Source organism: Gigantopelta aegis, chromosome 10 (genome assembly GCF_016097555.1).
Source record: "Gigantopelta aegis isolate Gae_Host chromosome 10, Gae_host_genome, whole genome shotgun sequence".
NCBI classification, from domain to species: Eukaryota; Metazoa; Mollusca; class Gastropoda; order Neomphalida; family Peltospiridae; genus Gigantopelta; species Gigantopelta aegis.
Window position 1 is genome coordinate 47892029 of NC_054708.1, and position 27440 is coordinate 47919468.

The window sequence follows — 27440 nt, forward strand, 5'->3', positions numbered from 1 at the left end:
ACAGCCATTGTTTAAAATGTGCTGAGGTGTCACCAAACCAATATTCCTTTCCTTTTCTTTCATTCTGAGAACTTTATTTTAACGAGCTTCTCTATAGTCCCGTTATATAACAGGTTTTATTAACGAGTGTTCTTTGCCATTTTGTAAGTTCAGGTGGGTGGTTAAAAAACACATGATCACATACATTAAATGAATCTTGCTTATTTGTTAGCCGACCGAACCAGCACTTGTCGTTTACTCCGACGCCATATAACCGTAAATAAAATGTGTTGAGTGCGTCATTAAATAAACTATTTCCTTCCTTGTCATTTACCAATTTTTTTGCAAGGGATGCTACACTGCATGATTACGTGAACAGAGATATCACAAATCGTTAGGCTAATCATCAAGAAAAAATTAAACATTTGATATTGCCTAGATGGCATTAAAAATTTAATACTAAAATAAATTAATTTTGATTTAAGAAAAAAAAAAAAAATTAACATGCGCGTTTCTCTCTTCTGTTGCTCAGTATATCATATTATCATTACATTACTAAAGTATCTTATTATCTCCTGTTAAGCCTGTCTTGTCACTGTAAAATATTATTATATGTTTCTCATATGCCATTGTGTAATGGCCAGTTGTAATAAAGTTCTGTTCTGTTGACAGGCTCCCACCCATAGCGCGTTTTAACGACTCAGTCAGTAGGTGTAAGACCACTACACCCTCTTCTCTCTCACCAACCACTATCACACTGTCCTGAACAGAATGCCCAGAGGTGTGTGCCCAGGACAGCATGCTTGGAGCTTAATTGGATATAAGCACGAAAATAAGTTGAAATAAATGAAATAATAAACCTAACGATTAATGATCCTCACCTTTGTATATTGTGATTGGGAAACATGATTAGATGCAAGTGATTGGTGACACACTTGTCAGGCCAGCGATTCGGGGCAGCCCGTTGGAGGTGATGTCCAGTTGACCTTTCATTCGACCAATCAAAACCGTACTTGCAAAATCATGCAAAAAAGTGATTTGAAAATATTCGGGTGAATTACGAAGTATGCCGGAAACTAATTTCAATACAAAATTTTATATACAATTCGTTTCAAGATGAAAAAAAAAACCTGTGATGGTATAGCTATAAAATCTGTTTATACTAGTATACAATACAGAGTTTATTACTGCACTTTCCCCCCTGTTTTTTCAATGTTGAAATAGACCAACAAGTTCACCTATTGTATAAATAGTCTCGCCTGATATTTTTAGAATTTGTATGCTCCCGAATAACGCTATAAAAGGCGAAGTGTAATTGCTCGATATTTAAATTGTTATTTATAGATGAAATGTTACCTGGACATGGGATTCCACTCAATGCTGTTAGATCTACTGGTAGACCAGTAGAGTTAATTTTAATCAGACTGTGTTTGAATAGTAAAACTAGATAATCATAACGTGCTGCTGGCACTTTTTTTTCTTCTTTTTTTTGCCAAAGAGAATATTTGAACTGGAACATGAAACAGATAAGACAAGAAATCGAACAATAAACGGACAGTGTTCCTCTGTTTGTCCACAGGTGAGTAAACATAAACCCCTTCAACAAACAGTACACAAGTATATAATTTAAAATGTTTATTGTAACTACTGTACAGTCTTAAATGTGAACTGTCTTGAGGAAAATAACACAAAGTTATCTTAAACAAAACGAGATACATCATAAAAAAATCAACATAATAATCACAATAGCACAGCGACTTGTATATTGCATTTGATTGACTAAGAAATGGACTATGCACTTACTGAATCTCGTTACTTAATAGAAAAGTACGAATTAATATAATAATGGAAAATAGTGCTACCACAGAATATCAGAAAAGCCATCTAATAGACTGTAAAATAACAATAAATATTCCTGCCAGCAGGACACTCATGATAGCAAATTTATCCTCAAACTCCTCCCCACCCCCAACCCCCACTAAAAACATGCTTGCTTAAATATCCCCATGAACCATTGGTCTACATATAGACATGCCAAAAAAAGAAGGAAAAAAAGAAAGAGAAAAAGACCTGATACCCAGTAACAATAATTGGACACACAACTTCAATCCAATATTAATAATGGCAAACTAGGCCTCTTTTATATACTGATGGAAAGAAATAAAGGATCACACAGATAGCAACAAGAAATAATGACTGCATCAAAAATAAATTCATATTGTCAGAAGTTGACTGGAACATATAGGCAGTACATTCAACACTACAGACATTCAATCGCACATTACAACTTGGTATGAAATACAGACATTACTACGCTAGTAGTGAATTAAATTTGGTCTAAAATACCATGTGTTCCCTTATTTCTTTCCATCAGTATACATGAAACATTTCAAAGTCAGCATAAATAAAAGGTAAATATTCATGCAAATCTACAAAGCAAAGGCAAGGAACAAGCGGTTAGGTTCAACAAGCATTCTGAGATTACTGCTAAAGCAATATATTTACCCTACCAGGTCCAACAAATATTTGTATCTCCTAAGTTCAAGGGCCATAACTCTTTAAAAAAAAGGGTAAATCGCCTTGAAAGTCAAACTTATCTGTAACAGTACATGATAAAGTTATCCACATTTCAGCTCAATATCTTGAGGAAAAAAGTTCAGAAAACCATGTGAGGGTCAGATGGATAGACAGACAGACAGACAGACAAACAGAAGGACGAAGACAAAATCTATAGTCCCCTCAAATTAGAAAGGTAGGAGATAAAAAGATTTAGGGTTTGGACCATGTTTATCATATGCTAAATAAAAAATGTATTTACATTGCTTTCCTCCTTTAACAATATTATTGATTCACTTAGATGCATATAACACACTGGGATATTACTTTTACTAAAACCAAATCTAACACTAACAGATGATGATGACAATTTCTAATGACTGCTAATGCTTGAGCATACAATATTATGTCAAGAACATTTTTATAACAATAAAAGCAGATGTACTAAGAGTGATAATCTAAACAAGAAAAATGGTAGTAAATTTCAGATGTTATAAAATGCAATATTAGATTTAATTTTCAAAAGTTCAGTTTCATTAATTTTGTCCTTCGATACACTATGCTACATTTTTGGAATAAACTAAATAAGTGATACCTTTTTACATGTTCTCGAGTCATGTTGTGCATCTCCTGTCGTGTATATGTACATCTTTAAAACTTGTTTCCGTAAAGGGATAAATATAGGGGTATAAAATATTTATTATCTACATAGTTCAAGATACACAGGGAAATATATCCAGTATAACACACGTGTGTCATAATCATTTCATGGGCACAACGAATTGAGTAATTTCAGTGGAAACATCATAACATAATGCGGCTTCCCCAGTCCTAGCTGTGTAATCGTTTACCAAAACGACTTTATTTCTCAAATTTACATTTGAAACGGTCCTTGTTATTCATAAAAATAATATTATGGATAATGTGGATAATAAAGAAATTATTACTCGCGTGTGACTTGTCTTGATTTTATGAAACTTGTATCAGGATCCATGTATTACCCTAGCTCTTGTAAGACCCAAAAGCTTGTATAATAAACTCTATATACATGTAAGGCATGAATTCAATGTCATATTGTCCTAACTTTTACCTCAAAACAATTCGTGATTAATAAGTAAAAAACAAATGTTTTTAAAATGGACAAATATATTAGTTTCTTTATTAATTTTAACCATATAATTTGCATTACTGACTAAATAACAAAACAGAATGACATTCTGAAAGAAAGAACTCTGTAGTAAAGTGTTAAAACATGAAATAAAATAACAGAAAACTAAAATTTAAAAACCTGTGATGAAAACAGTTACTCTGTTTTGATTATATGTCTTAAACTAGCAGCTAAAGCTTGCAAACTTGCACCTAACAAAAGATTATAACAGCAACAGAGAGATCAATAAAGATAAAATATTAAGATAAATTGGTATCAATGTTTACTATTGGTGAATGGCAGCATTTCATTTTCACATGTGACATATTTCTTACTTGGCTAAAGAAATACTTAATCACAAAGAATCAAAGATAGCTCCACAACTGGTGTAACAAAGGCTATGTTATGTACTATCCTGTCTGGGATGCTGCATATAAAAAGACTCCCTTGCTCATTGAGTAGTGGAAGTGGGTTTCTTCTCTTATTATCCATGTGGTGCTCAGCCATATAACCATAATTAAAATGTGCTTAGGTGTCATTAAATAAAAACATTCCTTCCTTCTAAAATAATCGTGATGTGATCATGCTTTGTAATTCAGTCCTTCGTCTTTGTGTAGGAATAGACAGATATAGCATGAACATAGATAGGCCCCGCTTTTACAAACACTTGTGAATGAAAGAATGGGTTTAAGCAATGCACAGATACACAACACTGCAGAATGGCATGGAAACTAAAAACCATAAAGGAATATCAATTGCTTGTTCTTCTTCTCAATAAGAGAATGGTGTGTGTAATGCAGATGCATCAAGCTAAGAGAGAGTAAATGCTGAAAGCAAACAACTGTCCTGATACTCCTGAAGCAATATATATATACATGTACAAAACCTCAAGCAAGAAATCCAACATAATGAAAAGCTCACATTTACGTAATATTACTGTATTAGTACACTGCCATTAGATTTGTTCACTTCGGCTTTCTGTTACAATTCATATCATTGAGCACTTGTTTACAATTATCAACATTTTCACAAGCGAATAGGCCATAATCTTTTGATAACCCATTTTCTTTCTAAAAGTATACACTAACAATGTTGATCTTGTATGGAAAATTATTTCAATTTTTTTTTTTTCATGTTTGTTTTATAAGTGTACAGTGTACAGTATTATGCCCCTCTGGCCTGGTTTGTGTGTTAATAAAAATGTTGATAACTGTAAACGGCCACTAAATTATGCCGACGAGCTGGTGTCCGGTTTGGTCAGTGTCATGTTCCTTCTGGCAGCCTCCCTGCCTGTTTTACAGATCTCTCTATGTGGAAATCATAGTTGTACTGAAAACAAACAAATATTATTGTCAAACCGTGCGACTACCCAACATCAGTCGTCACCGGAGAATATATATATATATTTTTTTTTAAATAAATAGCAACAATAGAATAAGAAAAAAACGTACGCAGTAATTAAATATAGATACAATTCTCCCCCCTCCCCCCTCAATTAATAGGAGTTGAAATTTTTTAAAATGATCTTGGCTTATAGTAATGTTGCAAAATATACAATACACGTTTAATTAAAAAAATAGTCTCTATCAGGGCTAGCTCTGGGTCAGCATAAAATGTTGCCAAAATATCCATTAAACTTTAAAAATTGCCGTTTTTTTATAGCAAAATATCCATTAAACTTTAAAAATTGCCGGGTTTTTTAGAGCAAAATATCCATTAAACTTTAAAAAGTGCCGTTTTTTTTAGAGCAAAATATCAATTAAACTTTAAAAATTGCCGTTTTTTTATAGCAAAATATCAATTATTAGACGAAATTATTTCGCCAAATTAAAATAAAATTTGCCAATTGTTTTTAAAATTGCAATTTGTGAATTTGGCAAGTGCTAAAGCAAGACCTGCTCCACAGTTTGAAGGGGTGGAAATAAGAATCCTACTGCATTATTTTTCAGTTCTAAAAGCTTTCATAATTTTTAAGTGGGTTTTTATTTGCTACAAAATGACCAAAACTCTTACCTCATTTTCAATATCCATAATTGTCTTGTATTTTATAACAGGAATAGATATCTGAAAAAGGATAAGAACAAGTAATGGTTTAACAAATCAAAACCTCTATAATAGTCACAAAGTCCATGAATATTGGCTTATGATTCAAAAAGAGCTTGAAAAGTCCTTGAATTTGTTTATGATGTTTGATTTTTGTAAATATACATTTTTAGCTAAGAAGTGCATGGATTTTATAGAAAGCTTGAATTTAAAAAAAAAGATAAAAGGTACAAAAAACATAACATATTTGTAAAAACAACAACAATCAAAATATTTTTCTTCTTGATTTACAGAAACCCCCAAAACCCAGGAATTATGACCAATACTAACGAAAAAAACCTGGTTGAATAAACAAAAGGTTCACTTATTGGTGAATCATGATCAGCAAGTATGTAAACACATGTAGTTTGTAACAGGTAAAGTTGGAGACATGTTTAAAAAACTGACTTTTACACGGGTAAAAAGACTACTTAGCTTTATAGCTACATCAAGTAATGAAATGTGATATGTAATATTCAGTTCAGTTAAGTAGACACTTGTTTGCCAACACCATCATACTGTTATTTTAAATCACCGTATATATTTGTGTTGGCCTTTAGGTAACTGCTAAACACAGTGGAATATTCAAGAGGCCAAAACTGCATGAATAGTTTGACTGGTACCATCGTGTTCTATCACATCACATTCGTCTAACGCAAGGCATAAAAACCATTCTGGCGAGCAACTTCAATTGTTCACCCTCCTGAATATGACTGTTTGACTACATAGATTTACATTAAACAATAAATAGTATTATAACTGCATATGACTTATATACATGTACTCACATTCTGCAGTTTGGAAAGGTTGTGAAATTTAGCATTGAACTCCCAAGGAATTCCAGACAGGGCTAAAATGAAAACAATATTTAAAATAGAACATAAAACATGAAAAACATAAAAATACTAGGATAATGGTATCCCACTCAAACATATATTTAGTAATAACTCAACTGTTGAAAGAAGGAAGGAAGGAAATTGCTTATTTAATGATGCACTCAACACATTTTATTTACGGTTATATGGCGTCGGACATATAGTTAAGGACCACACAGATATTGAGGGAGAAAACCCGCTGTCGCCACTTCATGGGCTACTGTTTTCGATTAACAGCAAGGGATCTTTTATATGCACAATCCCATAGACAGGATAGCACATACCACAGCCTCTGATGTACCAGTCGTGGTGCAACTGTTGAAGGTACAAAATAGTGAAATAAACTTTCATTACACAAATAAATTAAAACTATAACAGCAATAAAATTGGATGAAAGCTACCAACAGAAATACATCAGTGTAGCAAAAATTAAATAAATCAATCCCCCCCCAAAAAAAAACACAATGTAGTAACACAGAAAAACTACAAAAGGCCTCTGAAATGTGCATTATTATACGCAATACTTTCATTGATGCTATGAATGCCATCTTGGTTTCCAAGGATTTTTTTTTTTTAAATGTATTTTTCAATTCAATATAACTGCTCTATTTTTATTTAGCAAAATGTGAATTTGCAGAAGCCTGGGATCAAAATGCAATACTGAACAAATTGTTCCTCGTCTCATTGCTGTGAAAAATCAAATCACATAAAATACAACAAAAAAACCCCAAAGAAGTGCCACAGAGAATTAAAAACTCCATGGAAATCTCCACAGCATTGCTGATTGCCGTGGACAATTGCAGGGGTTGATGTTACATTTCTAAAAGCTTTCACAACCCACTGAAAATGATGTGACATTGAAGAGATCCATTCATACCATTTGTTCCTGGAGCGGACAAATTGTTGACAGTCTGCTGAGGTTTATAAACACCGGTGGCTGGTTGGGCATCGCCAATACCTCTCACAGCCTGCGACGCTGGGTTTATCGAATACGGTAAGGATGAGCCCACATTTGTCCTGCAAAATAAGGTAGCACATGCACTTCTCACATTGTAATCAATAACACCAAATGTCAAGTTATATTTACCAGGGTTCGACAAATCCTCTACCCATCAGTCCTGACTAGAGCTACCCATCAGTCCTGACTAGAGCTACCCATCAGTCCCGACTAGATGTACCCATCAGTCCCGACTAGATGTACCCATCAGTCCTGACTAGATCTACCCATCAGTCCTGACTAGAGCTACCCATCAGTCCCGACTAGATGTACCCATCAGTCCCGACTAGATGTACCCATCAGTCCCGACTAGATGTACCCATCAGTCCCGACTAGAGCTACCCATCTGTCCTGACTAGAGAAATGTTTGGTCTGGGCTAGTGGAAATTATCAACTATTACTATGCTACATAGGGTATATAAACGCTTCTGAAAGGGGCTAGTATTTTTCTCAAACATTATACACTATTATTTTTCGCTTGGTGAATGGTTATTAGCTCAGTTTAATTTTATGGTAACACTCAGATACAGGGGATAGTTTATGAGAAACTGCAACACTTTTCAGGTGCATTAAAACACAAAATTCCATGTAAATCAGTAAGCTTTAATCCCTGTAGTAAGAAGGGTCCTTAGCATGAAATTTCTTAAAGTTAATTTACAGAATATTCAATATAAACAATGCACAAGTCAATTAAAGAGGTAAGATATACATGTAACAATGACTGAAGACAAACATTTCAGAAAACGTAACAGTCTTGAAAAGCATGGGGCAATTATGAGCTTTTCGTCAACGAACAAGGACAGCAACAGTTTTACAGTAGAACAAAAATTCGTGATTTCAGAAAAATCTGTAAGATTTTGATCCCTGATCAGTGTAATAACAAGCATTCTGAGAGTACTACTAAAGCAACACATGTCACCTACCAGGCCCAACAATTTTTTGTATTTCCTATATTCAAGGGCCATAACTCTATTAAAAATGGGTAAATCACCATGAAAGTTAAACTTTATGTGTAACAGTACTTGATAAAGCTATACAGAAAATTTCATCTCAATATATTCAGGCATTACAAAAACAAAAGTTCAGAAAACCAATTTTGTATCTCCTATGTTCAAGGGCCATAAATCTATGAACAATGGGTAAATTGCAATGAAAGTTAAACTTGATCTGTAACAGTATAGGATAAAGCTATACACAAAATTTCAGCTAAATATCTTGGGGCATTGTGAAAAAAACATCTGGAAAAAGATGAAATCTATAATTCTCTCCGATTGGACAGGTAGCAGACTAGCAAGGGGTCTCTACGATAACACTCCACATATCAGTGATTACTCTTAATGAAGAGTTATAAAAAAAGAAAATATAAAATAATAGCGATGTGTGTGGAAACACGTCAGCTATTCAATGTTTCAATAGCTTACTGTTTTACAAATTAACCAGTATTTATAACAGCCTCTATTGTGCCCCATTCCTCTAACCATTTATCTGTTTTATACACACAATAAGTTATCTATGATTTGAGCAATGAAAACATTTATTTTATTAGCGATACTAAATCATTAATGATATGATGGAAACTGGGTGCCATTTTATAATTCTTGACGTTAACACGTTTACTTTTTTCTATTTACATCATTGAAATGAAACATGTCAGCTATTCAATGTTTCAATAGCTTACTGTTTTACAAATTAACCAGTATTTATAACAGCCTCTATTGTGCCCCATTCCTCTAACCATTTATCTGTTTTATACACACAATAAGTTATCTATGATTTGAGCAATGAAAACATTTATTTTATTAGCGATACTAAATCATTAATGATATGATGGAAACTGGGTGCCATTTTATAATTCTTGACGTTAACACGTTTACTTTTTTCTATTTTCATCATTGAAATGAAACATGTCAGCTATTCAATGTTTCAATAGCTTACTGTTTTACAAATTAACCAGTATTTATAACAGCCTCTATTGTGCCCCATTCCTCTAACCATTTATCTGTTTTATACACACAATAAGTTATCTATGATTTGAGCAATGAAAACATTTATTTTATTAGCGATACTAAATCATTAATGATATGATGGAAACTGGGTGCCATTTTATAATTCTTGACGTTAACACGTTTACTTTTTTCTATTTTCATCATTGAAATGAAACATGTGTAAAGGTTTTATTCTACTGCCGGATTGGCAAGTTGTAGGGTGCAGAAGAATCGAGCACTGTGATTGGCTGAAATACCCCTAGCTTCAGTAGAGTGCAAGCTGCCAAAAAGCTGATGTATCATTTTACAAAATAAAATTAAATAAATAAATAATAAGTTTAAAATAAAAAATAAATATAAAAATTAGAAAAATCCATATGTAAATTGAAAATGATTCACTAAAAAACATGAGTCTAAAACTGTGAATATCATGAACCGTTATTCATCCCACCCCAAGATATTATTAGTCAAAAACACCTCATAATTACAGCAACTTCAGGATACTCTTTATAATATTAACCCAGCTAAGATAATGTATAGGATAAAACTCACATGTTAATGACTGCACTGCCCGACATGGGGTATGGAAGGTTTGCTGCCGATCCATCTTGTACTATTTTTAGCTGTGGCAGCTTGCCCATCTTGTAACACAAAGACAAGTGGTTCATTTCTCTGTGCAAAACGAAATCAGTCTCCTAGTTAAAATTGTATCCAACACAATCATGGTTTAAATGTTCACAAGCATAAAAATAATTACAGAGACACTTCAAAAATTGTAACCAGCATTGGTGATAAGATGGTTAAAGTTTGTTTTGGTTTAACTGTGTCACTAGAGCACACTGATTTATTAACAATCGGCTACTGGATGTCAAACATTTGGTAATTCTGACATGTCTTAGAGAGGAAATCCGGTACATTTTCCCATTAGTAGCAATTAATATTTTATATTACCATCCGACAGACAGGATAGCATATACCAATGGCCTTTGATATACCAGTTGTGATCAACTAGCTGGAACAAGAAATAGCCCAATGGGCCAACCGACACCGATACAGATTGAACCCAAACCGACCATGCATCAGGAGAATGCTTTACCATGGACTATGTCCTGGCCTGTGCTGTTCACAACCACTTACCCAACTAGTGTGTAGCCTGATGGAGGTCGCCGTGTTCCTTTTGGCGTGAAGACGAGATCAGTGATAGCACTATTTGTCATAGACGGGTTCATCCATCGAATACACAGGCAACGTTTCCTTATGGCTTTCTCATCTTAAACAAGTCAATCAGATAACAATAAGAGGTTACATTTGTTTATAGTTAAGGTTTTATATCACAGTACTATAGTACCTGTCAAAACTTTGTCAAAGATAGTTTAACAATGCAGTAGCTTTTAAAATGTTTTATTTAGGAAGAGGGGAGGGATATACTTCAATTACATATCTTATTAACTTGCTTGTGTCATCTTGATTTATCAAATATGCGTAAGTGTTAAATGTAGGGAAAGACCTTAATATAGGCATTACTTAGCCTGTTGGCCAATCCCAAACCACTGTATTGATTTGCAGCAATAAATATTATTTAAACTAATTATATATAATCTCAAAATATATTTTTGAATTTTGATACAAGATTCTTATGGTGTATTGTATTTGTTTTATGGTTTTCTTTTATTAATGGATGTTGTAACGTTTCTAGAAGTGTGAGTTAAGAAAACAAACTTGTGTCGTGTGTGTATTCTACCACGGTGAAACCAGCAGGAACAGGATCCTTTTCATTGGTTAGGGCCACATCCACTAGAACATCCTGGTTCTGAAACAAAGTTAAAAGTTAAAGTTTGTTTTGTTTAACAACTAGAGCACACTGATTTATTAATCATTGGTTGTTGGATGCCAAATATTTTGGTATATCCGACATACTGTCTCAGAGAGGAAACCCGCTACATTTTTCCATTCATAGCAAGGGATCTTTATATGCACCATCCCACAGACAGGACAGCACCATCCCACAGACAGGACAGCACATACCACTGCCTTTGATATACCAGTTGTGGTGCACTGGCTGGAATGAGTAATAGCCCAATGGGCCCACCAACTGGGAGCATTTTACCACTGAGCTACATCCCGCCCTATCGTACTGAAAAAAACCCCAGTGTTTACAAAACTACTGCAGATTTGAACCCTATCATATACAATGTAAGTGAACACCTTTGGTAGACCCATTATCCAGCTAGTGTCCCATGATTGCTATATCAAATGCTGTGGCATGTTTTGCCCTGTGTGTGCTGTGTGACTGAACATAAAAAAGTATTACCCAGATGGGCAGAGAGAAGTGGGGAAAGAAAGAAAATTCTTACCCTAGATACATTTTTATGTCATAATCCGTATTTTCCAAACTGTTTGTTATAGCTGATCATTTTAGTGCATGCTGCAGTTAATTATGTCTAAGAATAGTTTCCATGGTGGCAGTCATGTCAACAACTAACTTTCGCCATCAGTGATTCGTATGTCACAGCTATGATGCAATGCTGTCTCTTGTTCTCAACATGTTTTCAATGTCGTTTGAAAATCTTCCATAAAATTATAAAGATTGATAATGGGTAATAAATAGAATTCCCAACTTGCTACTCGTCAATACTTTATCTTGCAGAAGTGAATTGGTGTTGTCCTTCCAGAGCCTTTGGCGAGGGAAGGACATCAATTCACTGGTGCAAGACAAACAGAATTGCCTAATAGCTCGTTCAGTATTCTCCAATTCCTTGCTACACTGCTAATGGCCAATACAGCACAAATCCCCTAGTTTTTTTAAAAATACAACTAAAATTTTGAATGAAAGTCAGTATCTATCTGTGATATTCGTATTTTTGCACAGTTCTTTACACTGTGTTTTTATTTAAATCTTGAATTTTTATATTGATGTTAATCATCACTTTATTTGTTAGCATTACCATAATTTGCCACCCAATAGCCGATGTATTTTTCATGCTGGGGTGTCGTTAAACATTCATTCATTCATTGCTAATGGAAAAATGTAGCAGGTTTTCTCAAGGACCATGTCACAATTATCAAATCTTTTTGACATCCAACAGCTGATGTATTGTTACGCAAAGCAAACACACCATTACTGCTCTACAATAAATCAATGCAGGGCTCACCCTATCCATTGCCAAATTAGTCAATTGCTAATTTTTATATTTATAAAGTGGCTACAACATTTAGTATTTGGCTAATAAAACATTCCTTGAATTAACCACATTTTAATCAGTTTCAAGGAAATACAGGTTTGAGTTTGACTTCACCCACCTCTGCCGGCACAGCTTTCTCAAGACACAGGTAGCGAGTGACTCGTCTACCAAACAGACCGTCCTTCCACAAATCGGCTTCTTCTGAACCATTGTAAGTTCTATCAATCTGAAATAACACCAGCAGAAGAAAACTTAATGGGAGCTTGCCATATATATGCAAGTTACCAATACACTCAGGGAAAACTAGCAAACAAAAACCCTCACCCCCACTGGCCAGTATTTTAAATTTTAATCCATAATATAGCTATTGAATAAGTGTTTCCCAACACAATTTATGATAAACACAACTTAGTAAATTTAAACATACTATCACCGCATATTGATATACTAATATCATTCAACAAACAGGAATCTTTTAATTTGTATTTTCTGGCATTACTGAATAAAATCTGGCTGAGAATTAAACAAGGCTTGACTGGTCACTTGGGGTTCATACACTTATTTACCAAGCAAATTCCACAACTTTCCATGACACTGTAAACAATGTGACATTGGACATGCATTGTTCTATAGTCTGGAGCCAAATTAAAACAACAGACCGACAAGATGTTATGTGAGCTATGACACTTAACAAGTCAGTGTCTTGATGTCTGTTGTGTGATTTTGTTTCTGAAATGCATTAAGATCCAAAATGTACGTTACAGTGACCCCAACTTCTCTCTACCACTCGAGCCATTTCGCCAGCTAGATTAGGGTCGGTTTAGTGGATTTTAATTTTTTGGTTTACAACGTGCTAAGTGAATAATTAATTCAGGATTTGATGATAATAAATAAAATAAGCATTCTGAAAGTACTGCTAAAGAAATACATGATCCCTACAAGGCCAAACACATTTTCGTATCTCCTAATTTCAAGGGTCATAAAATAGGTAAATCACCATGAAAGTTAAACATAATCTGTAATGGTCAGTACATGATAAAGCTACAAACAAAATTTCAACTCAATATCTTCAGACATATTTTCATATCTCCCTAAGTTCAACAGCCATAAATAACTGAGTCAAAAATGGGTAAATTGCCATGAAAGTCAAACCTGATCTGTAACAGAACATGATGAAGCTATACACAAAATTGCAACTCAATATATTGAGGCACTGCCAAAAATGGGTAAACCACATTGAAACCTGAACTGTAACAGTGTAAGATAAAGCTATATACAAAAAATTTCCAGCTCAATATTTCAAGCCATTGTGAAAAAAGCATCCAGAAAACTCTACAGACAGGAAAGAGATATGAAACCTATAGTCCCCTCAGGTTGGACCAATAGGTAGCTACGGTAATAATAATTACTATCTGGGCATGGATTTTTAAATAAAATTTTCTAACAGATATTGCCTGAATATTGTATGTCGGCCAACCTATAGATCTATACTTTAATTAATTTAATTTTTTTTAAATTGATGGTACAAGTATCTTGTTAGAATTACAAGTTCCATTTAGGGAAATATTAAACGGATTAGATTCTCAGATTCCAATCACAAACAGTGTGACACGCCATAACCATCGATATACCTGAAGTGGTGTAGCACATACATAATGGCTGGAATGAGAAAACAGCCTAGAATACATGTAGGTCCACCAAGAGGGATTGATCCTATCAACTAATGTTACACTGTAAGTCAAGTAGAGGCACTGATTTTCCGTTTCACATTTTTCACTTTTCCATTTCAGAATTTTGCAAATTCTGTTTTTTCCATTTCAATATTAAACAAATTCCGTTTTTGTTCCATTGACACACACACACACAATGCATACTGGTATAAAATAAATAAAATTAGCTATGAGGCACAACATGTCAGTAAAAACGGGAATTTAACTTGTGAATATGCAGACTTTGGACATTCTCAGGTTTTTTTTTACAAAACTATCCTGAAAATAATTACAACCGATCACACTACAAACCAATTCACTTGTATCATTTATTTTTAACAAAGCCTGGCATACAGTATGCAAATACCGCATTCCTTTGTGAGATCGGAAATATGGCAAACATTATAAATTAATAGGCAAACACTATATAATAAATCTTTCACTTGAATAAATGTTGGAGAATTTTAGCTCACAATGTTCGGTTTCCCCTGTTAAATTGACGGGAACAAGCGAAGAAAACATGACTGATAAAACGTCTAGATGTGCTACATTAAACATTTGGCGTAACATACAAAGGTACTAGTGTTGTAGCGTAGCACAGGCCGATGTTGTTGTCTATAATTTCTAGTTCGGAAAATAAATTTTAATTAATAAAATACACTATTTAACGGTAAATAATGTTTTGGAAAAAAATCGGGAATTCTGTTTGAGATAGGTATTTCCGTGATTCAGTCCGCAATTCCGCGATTGCGGAAAATCAGTGCCTCTAGTCATCTGTCCTGGATTAGGTCTCTAGCTATCCAGAGACAGGACCCGGGACAGACATGCTCGAAACCTTAGTGGTATATGAGCATGACAAAATTATCCACTTCCCTCCACCTCTAGTCAAGATAGGTACTCTATCACTGACTGAGCTACATGTACAATACACCATATTCCTAGAAAGTCAGATAATAATAAATAAAATAATGAGGTAAATACAATACCAGTATGTGGTTAGGTGGGCATTTTCCTGGTTCAGCAACAATGCACACACCCACAATGGGAAGATCCTCAGCCATGTTCACTTCTGAAATACATCTGTGAAAAAAAAGTACAGGATGAATGGGACTTACAAATGAGTTGGACAATACATCCTCTTAAACTTTGTTTACTTTGCTTTCAAAATAAGTAGAGACAAAATTTATGTACGCCAAATAAAAAGGGCAACAACATATAGCCTCATTAAATGTGGGGTTTAAACTGTTGTTCGCCATATCCGGACACAAATGCCAAATGCTAATTAGAAAATCATGCGACTTAAAGATGTTTGAATTTGGATAATATATTATTTTATCTAAATCACCAAAAAGCTAATTAGAAAATCAAGATATACGAAAAACAATAAAGATGTTTGTAAACTGATCCCCTAATGTCGGATACAATGACAGAAAGTTTTACAACCAATTTTTCATCTTCATCGAATCGATCGCTGTGATCAAATAATATCGCCAGCTGATAAAAATTAAAATGTAGGTTTTTTTTGTGTAAAGGCGGTGTAAATATATTATTTGGCATCCAAGATAAATGATTTTAAGAAATGATAAACACCACCACTTCATCACCTTATAAATGTTTTTTGCTAAAAGTTCAGTGAAAAGGTATACCCCCAAAATGAAAATGTTTTTATAATATTTTATCTAACAATAACTGAACATAAACAGTAATTCTTTGAAGTACCAGAAAGTAAAAACATCAGTTTTACAACCAATTATATCAGCAATTGAGGACAAAATATGAGACGATAGTTAGTGGAAACAAAAAACAGAATGACCGTTCTGATCACTTGACAAATTTGGCGCCAAATAAGTGGGGGTTTTCAATCTGAGATTGCCAAATCCGTAAAAAAATTAAATGTTTTCATTGCTCAATTATTATTAAAATGTAATTTTTTTTGTGTATTAAACATACAAATTTGATACTTATTTCCGGTCAAATACGGTATATATACATATACATACACATACATATATATATCTATCTACATATATACATATATATATATAGAGAGAGAATGTTTTAGCACAGACATAGGCATTTTCAGTGCCATTTTCTTTTGGAAAGGTGTCCCCTGTTCGGACCAACAGAATGCCTGAATAAATCCCTGAAAATGCAGCTGGGTCAAGTGTTTATACTTATTAAAAAGCCCTGACATCGTATCATCCATGATTATGGAGAAAATAATATTTCTACAGTAATTAAATAATATGTCGTAAAATGAGTACCTTAATAGAACAGGCTAAAACACAATTTTGTCCATCTAGTTGGAGCAATCAACAAGCACACCCTTTATCTAGAGAGGTTCAGCTACGCAAATACACTACTTGTATAAATCCCCTTTCCTGTCTACATGCATATATATTATATATGTGTGATCAGAGTAATGATGTTTGCCCACCTTTCCAGGTCAGTTGGTAAATATAGAACACAGCATGTTGTTACTATCAGTCTAATACTGACAAGTGTTATTTCATAAGATTTGACAAGACAGGAAGTTCTGAACATAGTAAAAAAAAAAAATTATGATATATTTGACGAAATGTATTTCTTTATTTCTTTTATCTTTTAAAACTTGAAACTTAATAGTTTGTCTAAAATTATGAAAAATAAAAACATACCAACATTTAAACTGCATTGTCTGCTCTCGGGACTTTTTTGACAGAGGTCAAGGTAAGTAGACCAGTTTTTATTTTAATGTGGCGAAGCATTGCAATAATATAGATAAAAAAAAAAAAATTCAATGACGTCACTTTACATCTCTATACAAGAACAATAAACTGGGTGAATGACGTTTCCGTTTTAAGAATGCTGGAAACATTTCAATGCAAAATTGCTATATAATTTTTCTTTTCTTTTTTTTCAACATTGCTAATGCACTTCACTCTGAAGAAAATCTTGTGATTAAAAAAACTGTACTATTTACGAAATATGGATTTCAAGTGACATTACTGTAGGATATTCATTGTGTACAAAGCCAAAATAAGTGTGCGAAAAGTGATCGTAGTTGTTTTTAAAGTACTTACAGTGCTAGCCGTTTGCTAGTAGTGTAGTGGTAGAATGTCATTTTAATATTAGTGTGTATTTTGTGCATTATTGTAGTGGCGTATCTCAGATCTGAGATGAAGAACTGTACATAATATGTTAACTTTGTGCTAGTAGTGTAGTCTTAGACCTTAATTAATAAATTTATTGTTATTATTAACAGTGTAACACTGTATTACTATTAGTGATCACCAAATATTCCTCATGAGCTCATCTCGGACAGTATATGGTTTTAAAATACCTACAGTTAATAAATAGTTTTATGTATGTAAAAAAATATATATATATTACTAGACGCAGTTTTTGTGGTGCTCCGAAGAAGATAGCGGAGGAAACTACTTACAACCAACACGGTAGTCAAGGGATAAGAATAGCCAGACGATATTGTACATTGCGAATTTTAAGGGATTACCAATACAAAAGACATCGTTATGGCACCCGATGCGTATCAGTCGTGAAGAAACTTAAATATGTATACAACTACAACTTTATTTGAACAAAACGTGTGATAATATTGGCGGGAAATGTGCCGCTGTGATCTGTGGCGGCGCTGCTACGAAGAAATGGCATCCATATCCCGTAACGGTAACTGAGACGTAGGCGAAAGTTTCCATTACAATACCGTAACCAACCCAGAGCTAGCCCTGTTGGGTTATAGCTAAAACGGAACCATGCCAAAACGGCACCAAGCAAAAACGGAACCAAATTGGACAAAACGGAACCTGCGTTGGCTAAAACGGCACCGAAATTTATGGCTAAAACGGAAACTACGATGGCTAAAACGGCACCATAATTGAAATTTATTTGAAGAATAGTAAATAAGACAAAAAACCCCAACAAAACAACTTAACTCAAATGAAAAATTATTTATTAAAAGAAAAAAGAAATGTTTTTGTGTCACTTCTGATAGTGATAGTTGCACAAACAATCTTCAGGTCAGGTAAATTTATTTACGTGCTTCCATCAGATAACTGTTCAAGAACGCTCCCATTGGGAGCCGCCTCTGACAAGAGCCAGACGCCAATCTTGCTGACTGGAATCCGAACCCAGTACCTACCAGTCTGGAGATCGATGACTTAACCACAGCGCTACCGAGGTCGGTATATTAGGCATCAAAGTATGTACAAAGAGTGAAGTGTACCAATGTAAAAAAAAAATCAAAAGAAATTCAGACAGAGGGGGCAGGGAGGGGGAATGGGGTAGTAATGCACTTGGCGCTCTTAATTTACGTATTTACATCACGTTATAATTTATTAATACGTAATATTAGTAATAACAACTAACATTACATAGTGTGGCTAGTCTACGTCATCAAAATGGAAAGACTTCCGAATTCACTCCACCCCCCCCCCCCCCCCCCCCCCCCCCAACCTCTATTCATCGCTCTAAACCCTAACCCTAATCCTGAAATTAAAAATAAGATGTTATATATATTTGTAGGAAAAATATCCGCCCGGTCCCCCCTTCCCCTAACCTTAACTCCAACCCTAACCCCAACCCTAGCCCTAACCCCAGCCATAACCCCAACCCTAACCCTAATCTTAACCCTAACTAAAAATAATAATGGAGGGGACCGGGCGGATATTATACCTATTTGTATATGGTGCCGTTTTAGCCATGATAGGTTCCATTTTAGCCAACAAAAATGGTTCCGTTTTAGCCTGTACCCGCCCTGTTTACGTCCACATTGTCGATTGTTTACGTTAATTGATTGCAATCTATTTTGTTTCACGTATCATAGCTGAAAATTGTAGAATAGTATTTCTGTAAATATTGTATTCGTGTGTTTGTCGTTAGGTGAATGCTGTTTACTTTAGTGTTTGAAACGTCGATGGTAGCACTGACTTGTTACATTGTAAAATTTTATATTACACCTTTAAGACTGGGAGTGGAATGAGCACAAATTACTGATGTCAATACTACATTATTACCTAAAAGATACACTATAAGAAAAAGAAATCTAATGTCCTGAAGTGTCCTGTAATAAAAACTTTAGTTAATGTTTCTGAAACTTTGATGTCCAAATATCTTTGTCCCATATCCGGTACACTGATTTCCGTATGTCTGGGTTTCCGTATCCGGTAGTTTAGTTCGTTTCTATGGGGCGCAGTTTGTCACTTTTTAATATAGCTTACTGATTTATAAATCCATCTTTTCAGCAATACACACACACACACACACACACACACACACACACACACACACACACACACACACACATGGCTAAACGCGTATGAGACAGGGTGGGGCAACTACTCCCCTAGTACTGGGGCAAAACCTCAATTCGGGCAAAAATTACACAGATATTCGGGTAAAATGTGCTAACATGAGATATTTTTACCATGTATTTCCATCATTCTACCCTCAAAATTAGTTGTAATCGATGTACAAATGAATAGTGACTCAGTTGCACCCTATATAGCTGTTTGGTGGTAATGCTAATATGACTGATAAATGTTATGCAGGTTTGGGCATTTTCGTTTAATTTGTGCAAAAACCAGCCTGCCCCCCTACAAAAAATGGGAGCACGTACGCCTATGGCTAAATGCACTACAAATTTGAACCTATTATCGAATATCTTACAGATTTATACATCAGAAACTTTCACTTTATGGATTTACAAATCAGGAAATTGTAAAACGTACAAGATTTATAAATCCAAAACTGATTTTGGAGTATTTATATATCTGAAACTTGTAAACACAGGATATATAAATACGGCGTTTAACATGTGAATAGTCCTGTAGCTGGGGACTTCTTGCATGCATGAGAGGCCAACTAAATAATTAGGGTATCATAAAAACAAGGGTGGACATTCTGATTCCTGGCAATAAGTGAGAAATTTTACCTTGTGTATAAAATTAACGTTGTGAAAAAGTGACCGAAATTTAGGGGTAGGGAAAACTAAATTTAACATAACATGGCCATATATCAATATACCATATCATTTTACCTATCAAAGGTTTAACGACACGACTGGAGCACATTGATTAATTTATTATCGGCCACTGGATGTCAAACATTCGGTAATTCGGACTCGTATAGTCATTAGATGAAACCCGCTACATTTTTCCTAATGCAGCAAGGGATTTTTTATATGCACTTTCCCACAGACAAGAAAGCACATACTATGGCCTTTGTCCAGTTGTGGTGCACTGGCTGGAACGAGAAAAAACCCAAACAATTGAATTGATCCACCGAGGTGGTTCGATTCTGCGATTTACCTATCAAAATGAAGCTAGTAGAGTCCCTTACAATATACAATAAAAACATTTTGGATTGGATAATGTTCACGGTCAAGAGAGGTCAAATTATGACATCATCAGGGTGTGACCTTTAAATTACGACCAACTCTCCCCCCCCCCCCCCCCCCGCCCCCTCAATTTGTCTATTGATTATTCAGCTCCTTTACATTACTGGATTCTTACACCCTAAAGTTGCTGTTTGTCAACCATAATCCAGACAACCTTTCATGTTCCTCACTTGCTCGGACATCGTTTTATTGTACATACGCATTTACATGGAGTTGGAAAAGTGTCTGGTAACAACTGCTGGTTAGTAGAAAGTTTGATGAATTTAAAGCACCTAGGATCAAGCATAGTGCTATCAGTTCAGTGCAACTTAGGACACCCATATCATATGACCCTTATTTGCACAGCTTGTTGGCGGTAGATCAGTGATAATTTTCTTGTTATAGTCGGCGTTTCAGCCAGAAAGAAATATTTGGGTATGGCGCTATGGAATTAATGCAACCACAGTCAACAGGGGATATAAAAGGGCCACCCCCAGAAAGAGAATGGGTTAAGAAAATCATACAGTAATGATAAAGAGTAATTAATTTGTTAACTTAAACAAAAACGAATCTGCAAAACCTTTGGGTATCGAGCCATACCCGTTTTACCCTCTGGCATAAACCCTGATTAGTGAAAAATAAAATACCTTAGTCCATTAAAGAATCGCACGGCTATCCAGATTCAAACACGAAATCCTGTTCTACCAAGTCCAGATCAATTCTACCTGGTATCAGGATCTTCCCCAGAGTCACTCAAACACATGTTAAGTTCGCCTTTAGATCTTGTTAGTACTATCACAGCTAATGATGCACTGTTATGTGGATCAAGCACACATCTTCTCTGACTTTAGTTGTTAATGTATGGACCGAAATGTACCTGGTTGTACTCCTAACACCGGCTCATACCCAAAGCTCTTTCAGTCCATCATATTAGAGGTTCGCCTAATACTGTAAGCTAGCACAAAGACACCGGTGTCAAAGGATAGCAACACCACACTGGACGAACCGGAATTAAATGCACGAGTATTGCATTTGCGTCCTCCGCATCTATATCAATACGTGGCAATGCCAAGAGATTGTTGTTTAAAATAGATATACATGGTTCTACGAGTTCCCCTAATCACTATACATGTATCTTTCTTTGAGACAAGATTTTCCATGATAAATTTCCTGTGTAACTTGTTGTCGGCTGATGTCCAGAAAGCGTCCAGTGTAACAGGTAATACCGTCTCGTCTTTTAAATCGTTCATATCAATGGACGAAAGAAGGAAGGAAAATGTTTTATTCAAAGACGCAGTCAACATATTTTATTTACGGTTATATGGAGTCGTAGACATGTTTAAGGAGCACTGAGAGAGGAAACCCGCTATCGCCACTTCATCGGCTACTCTTTTTGATTAGCATCAAGGGATCTTTTATATCACCATCCAAAATACAGGATAGTACATACCACGGTCTTTTATATGCTAGTTGTGGAGCACTGGTTGGAACGATAAATAGCCAAATGGGTCCACCGACGCGCGCATCAGGATAGCGCTGTACCAGTGAGGTACGTCCCGCTCCTCTCATATCAATGGGTGCACAGTCACATCGCACTTCTCTTGCCATCCTTCACATATCGTTCAATGTTTGTGTCAAACACGAATTCCAAACGGTTGCCCGTATAACTCAAACTGGACATCATTTCAATTAAGTTGCTGCGAAGATCCGCAAATGTCCTAAACGACGTCAATCGCATTTGTCCGAGGCATCCCATCATATCACCAGTAATGGTACTGTCCTTATTTTCAGTTGGGCAGGTGACAGATTGTATATCAGTTAAGTTCATTGCACATACACTTATCACCAGCTATGTACCCATTAATATTAACTATTTAAATGGCGAGACATGGAAAACCCTATCTCCATTAAAGATATAGTGATCAATGGAACTGGCATTTCCAGGGAGTCCGATGTAGAACCATATATGGTAATTTTGAACAACACCAATCCCATAACATTACCACATCTTGACATTATTCCTCTTGCCTTCCATGCAGTTAATTCTGGGAAGTGTTATTATGTCCTTATTTTAGCCTTGCAGAATTGGGCAAACCTCTAATATGATGGACCATAATAACTTTGGATGCGAGCTGATCTTGGGAGTACAACAAGGTAAATTCCAGTCTATAAGTTATCAATTTAAGTCAGATCAGATTTCTGAAAGATTCTTGTATATGGCGATACAATATTTCTCATACTACTCATCCTTAATTATCTTCATTCAACAAGCCGTGCAACAAAGGGCCATACATTAAGAGTGTTATATGGAACCTGTACTGATGGCATTAAACATGACCCCAAGTACTTTGGATTCGAACTGAAAGATGGTATCATCAAACGCTTCCCCCAAAATATTTCTCAAGTGCCCTCAAAATGTTCAAGTGCCCTTTTTGTTTGTAAAAAAATAGTTTTGCACGAAAGCATTTTTAGCTACATGAAGTTAAGTTATGCGTATATGCGCAAGCTTGCAGATGTGTGTCTGTGTTGCCGAGTCTCAATGGGGTTCACCGCAAGTAATGAGCGCCTTTAAGTTGCGTGATCAAAGTTGCATAGCCTAATAGATTTTGCTTTGAAATTGTGTAGATTTTCAAAATTACTAATGAACAATAGGCGCTGTCATTTTTATGTATATCTGCCCTACCTAGACATCTGTTTCTAGAATAATACCATTTACAACTATAATTTACAAATGCCCCTTTGTATCGTTTTTTATGTATAACTTATCTACCTAGACAGAGCCGTGTCTAGAACAGTGCCCTTTAAAGTTTAATTTACAAGGGCTTACAAGTGCTCCTTTGTATAGTGGTTTTTTTTATTTTTATTTTATTTTTTATTTTTTAAGGCTATATCTGCCCTACCTAGACAGATCCGTCCCTGGAATAGTGCCCTTTAAAAAGGGTTATCAAAGTGAAATTACAATGATATATGACAGTCATACTGTTGATTCTATGCCTTTTCCCCCGGGTCCCCCTCACCGTTCTCCCGCCCCCGGTCAACGTTAAAATTCACCATTTAGTGATTGAGATCTAAGAGTAATAATTTTGGGGTTATAAACTCCAAAAGAGTGATCACTGTCTGAAAATGGGTAAATTTGCTATCAATATGCCAAGGGGAAAAAACACATTCTTGGGTTATAATACTATACAAAATAATGCTCAAAATAGTTTTAAAATTATTGTTTAAAAATGGCTAAATTTGCTATTCAGAGGCCAAGAAAAGGCGTTTAAATCCATCCAGTTTTCAAATTTCCCCCGTGAGAGCATGCCCACATCTCGTGCCATACTTAACAACGATCCTGATCATTAGCCCACCCCACTTTAAAAAAAATGCTCCGACAGGCCTCATAGCTCCTATAATACTCTTTATTAATGCAGCTAGCGCTACAGAAAACCACAGCTAGTCATTTAGTGTACACTTCCGTTCGTACAATGTGATATATAGGTTCCATTAGACCAAATCAATTCCTATTGCCGATAATGTTAACGTTTACTAATAAAACTGATATTAGCAGCGTTTCAACACACCCAGGAAGTACAGCAATAGAAAGTGTGGCACCTCACATCTAATCTAGCTGCAAGAAAATGGGGGGTCACGTATCATTTAAGAGATTTAATTTATGTTTTTAATAGCAACCGTCATTTTTGCTGAAAATTGCAGTTCCATTTTTGGGGGTACCCCGCATTAGTTTCAACCTCTGGTATATACTGCATAACAACTGTATAACAAATAAAAGTGTATTTATTTATTGTCAATGGATAATAGTATTTGCACAAATAATCAATGTCACATATTACTAACAATCACACCCACAGCTGCTTTTACTCCGTAAATATTTGACTTTGACACGGTACTCTCTTCTTTGGTACTATGCAACCTATACACAGACGCATTCATATTAACTGTGGGGCCGGACGTAGACCCAGTGGTAAAACGCACGCCTGATGCGCGGTCGGTCTAGGATCGATCCACGTCGGTGGGCCCATTGGACTATTTCTCGTTCCAGCCAGTGCATAACGACTGGTATATCAAAGTCCGTGGTATGTGCTATCCTGTCTGTGGGATGGTGCATATAAAATATGCCTTGTTACTAATAAAAAAATGTAGCGGGTTTCCTCTCTATGACTGTGTCAAAAATGACCATATGTTTGACATCCAATAGCCGATGATTAATAAATCAATGTGCTCTAGTGGTGTCATTAAACAAAACGTTTTTTTCATATTAACTGCAAATATTTAAACTTTTATTAAGATGCCCTTTTAACGAGCCAATGTGCCCCTTTTTTCTGGGTACCCCCTAAAAATATTTCCTGGATCCGCCCATGAATATGGGTACTGACCGTGAATGAACTTTCACCCGGAAGTGAACTGTGTAGTAAGACCTAGGAGGTGCTGCTGGTCATCCCCTTGGCCACCAACGTTGTTGACGTCATCAATGATTTGACGTCACATGATTATTACGGTAAGTTTATGGAACCGCTTCGGCGCTCGGAATATCGGTGAGTTTTTCTTACATGTCAAACATATATATATAAATATATATATATATATATATATATATATATATATATATATATATATATATATATGGTAATGGTTTGTACAAATATAGTTTATGTGTACCAAATTTCATTGTCCATATGGAAATTTATCTTTTTAATTATGCTTGATTTTAGCACTAACGAAGCATTGGGATATTTTTAAGCACCATCCCACAGACAAGAGACCACATGTATAGCACGGTATTTGATATGCCAGTCGTGGTGCACTGGCTGTAACGAGAACTAGCCCAATGGGTCCACCGACGGGAATCAATCCTAGACCGACTGTGCATCAGGCGAGCGCTTTACCACTGGGCTAAGTCCTGCCCCGCCTGATAAAATAGTATAATATTGATATTAAAGGGACAGACCCTAGTTTCAACCCATGAAAATTAATACTAAGTTTAGTTAAAGGGACACGCCCTAGTTGTTAACCATTACGCCGTTGTTTTTCGCTATTAAACCCATTTTCTCATAAATAAAATTGCACTTTACTTACATTTTATTATTTAGAATATACATTTCCATTCACCTGAAATGTTTTTTGGTAATCCTGGTAATCCTGGTGTTTGTAATACCACAAAATGCATTTTTCGTTTTTCTTAAAAAAGCACGCGCGTCTGAGAAAAAAACCGTTGAGCAGACGAGGTCTAATCTATTTTTAGAGGGGATTTTCCCGTTTCAACGTCACAGACGTTGATATACCACGTGATCGTTATCATTTTGGTTCGGTTTGTTTTCTCGTGCACGGTTCGCACAATCAACAACCGATTTGTTGTCGTTTGCTTGTCGTTCATTTGTGAGGTTTTTCTTCACAGTTCGTGAACATTTTCATTAACAATAAATTTCAGACAAGTAAGTATTCCAATACAAAATGTTACAAACCCTTAAAACCAATAAGTCTTACGATATCTGGAGAGGACAGAACAGTTGGAACATGCCCAGGAGAGGTGAAAGGAACGCACCCCAAGTCTGTGCGCACTCTGGGAAATTTGTCGTGACATAGGCATTTCTGTGCTTCAAGCGACATCTACCGGTGATATCAGAATACTAACTTTCAAAATTATTTCAAGTTATTGGGTCACGGGGATTCCCATGGTATTTATCGATATAAAAACTGCTTTTTCACTCTATTTTATAAAAATGTGATCTAAGTTTGTTACAGTTTTGTAGATTAACCAAAATTAGAATTAATTTTCGCGGGCTAAAACTTGGGCGTGCGACTTTAATCTACAAACCTGTAACACATTTAGATAAAGTTACATTTGAGTGAAACAAGAGTTTGTGTCTTTGAAATGGTGAAATACCCTAAAAAAATATACTAAAACTCGACTCCATAACTGTTACTTGTCAGACGCACGTGCGTTTTTTAAAATATGAGAAATGCATTTTGTGATATTAAAAGCACCAGCATGACCAAAAACACTTTGAATGTGCGGAAATGAATAATCTAAACCATAAAATGTAAGTGAAGTATGATTTCTGTTCTCAAAAACGGTTCTAATAGTAAAACAGTATGCCTTAGTGTTTAAAAACTAGGGTATGTCCCTTTAATTAAGCATGCGGAATGTTTATAATTCCATATAGAACAGGTTAAAGAAATATACGTATGATATAATCATATCTATCATTTAAAAGAATACATATCATTTAAAAATGAATAATAGTACATAAATAAACAAGTTGCTGGATTTGAACCATAGTCCCTCCAAAATAGGGAAAAAAATATCCTTTTGGATCTTAAATGGCAAAATAAAGAATTGTAAACAGCAACGATAACAGAACAAAAGTAACAGAGACAGTACAGCGCCGGTGGATTACAGCCTGCCAGAGACAGACGGATTCAGTGCATATGAATTGTTTAATCAACGAAGTATCCACTTGGCCAAGCCTGCTCAGATTTATTATATTGAAATTATCTATATATAGGTTACTGTAGAGTGACTGCGTTGTGTGCATTCGGAATAGTTCGGCA

At 35.3% G+C, this 27440-nt stretch overlaps 1 protein-coding gene across 1 annotated transcript; it reads right to left on the reverse strand.

The window, feature by feature from the left end:
- Positions 1-1599: 1599 nt before the first annotated feature.
- Positions 1600-19648, reverse strand: LOC121383121 (multivesicular body subunit 12B-like). Its single transcript, XM_041512915.1, has 10 exons — positions 19525-19648; positions 15499-15592; positions 12922-13029; positions 11341-11431; positions 10759-10891; positions 10174-10293; positions 7517-7656; positions 6553-6614; positions 5696-5746; positions 1600-5011 (listed from the first exon to the last, which is right to left on the reverse strand). Exons 2-10 carry the CDS (start codon positions 15571-15573, stop codon positions 4946-4948), a joined length of 846 nt encoding a protein of 281 aa, XP_041368849.1. The 5' UTR covers positions 15574-15592; positions 19525-19648; the 3' UTR covers positions 1600-4945.
- Between the last annotated feature and the right edge of the window lie 7792 nt (positions 19649-27440).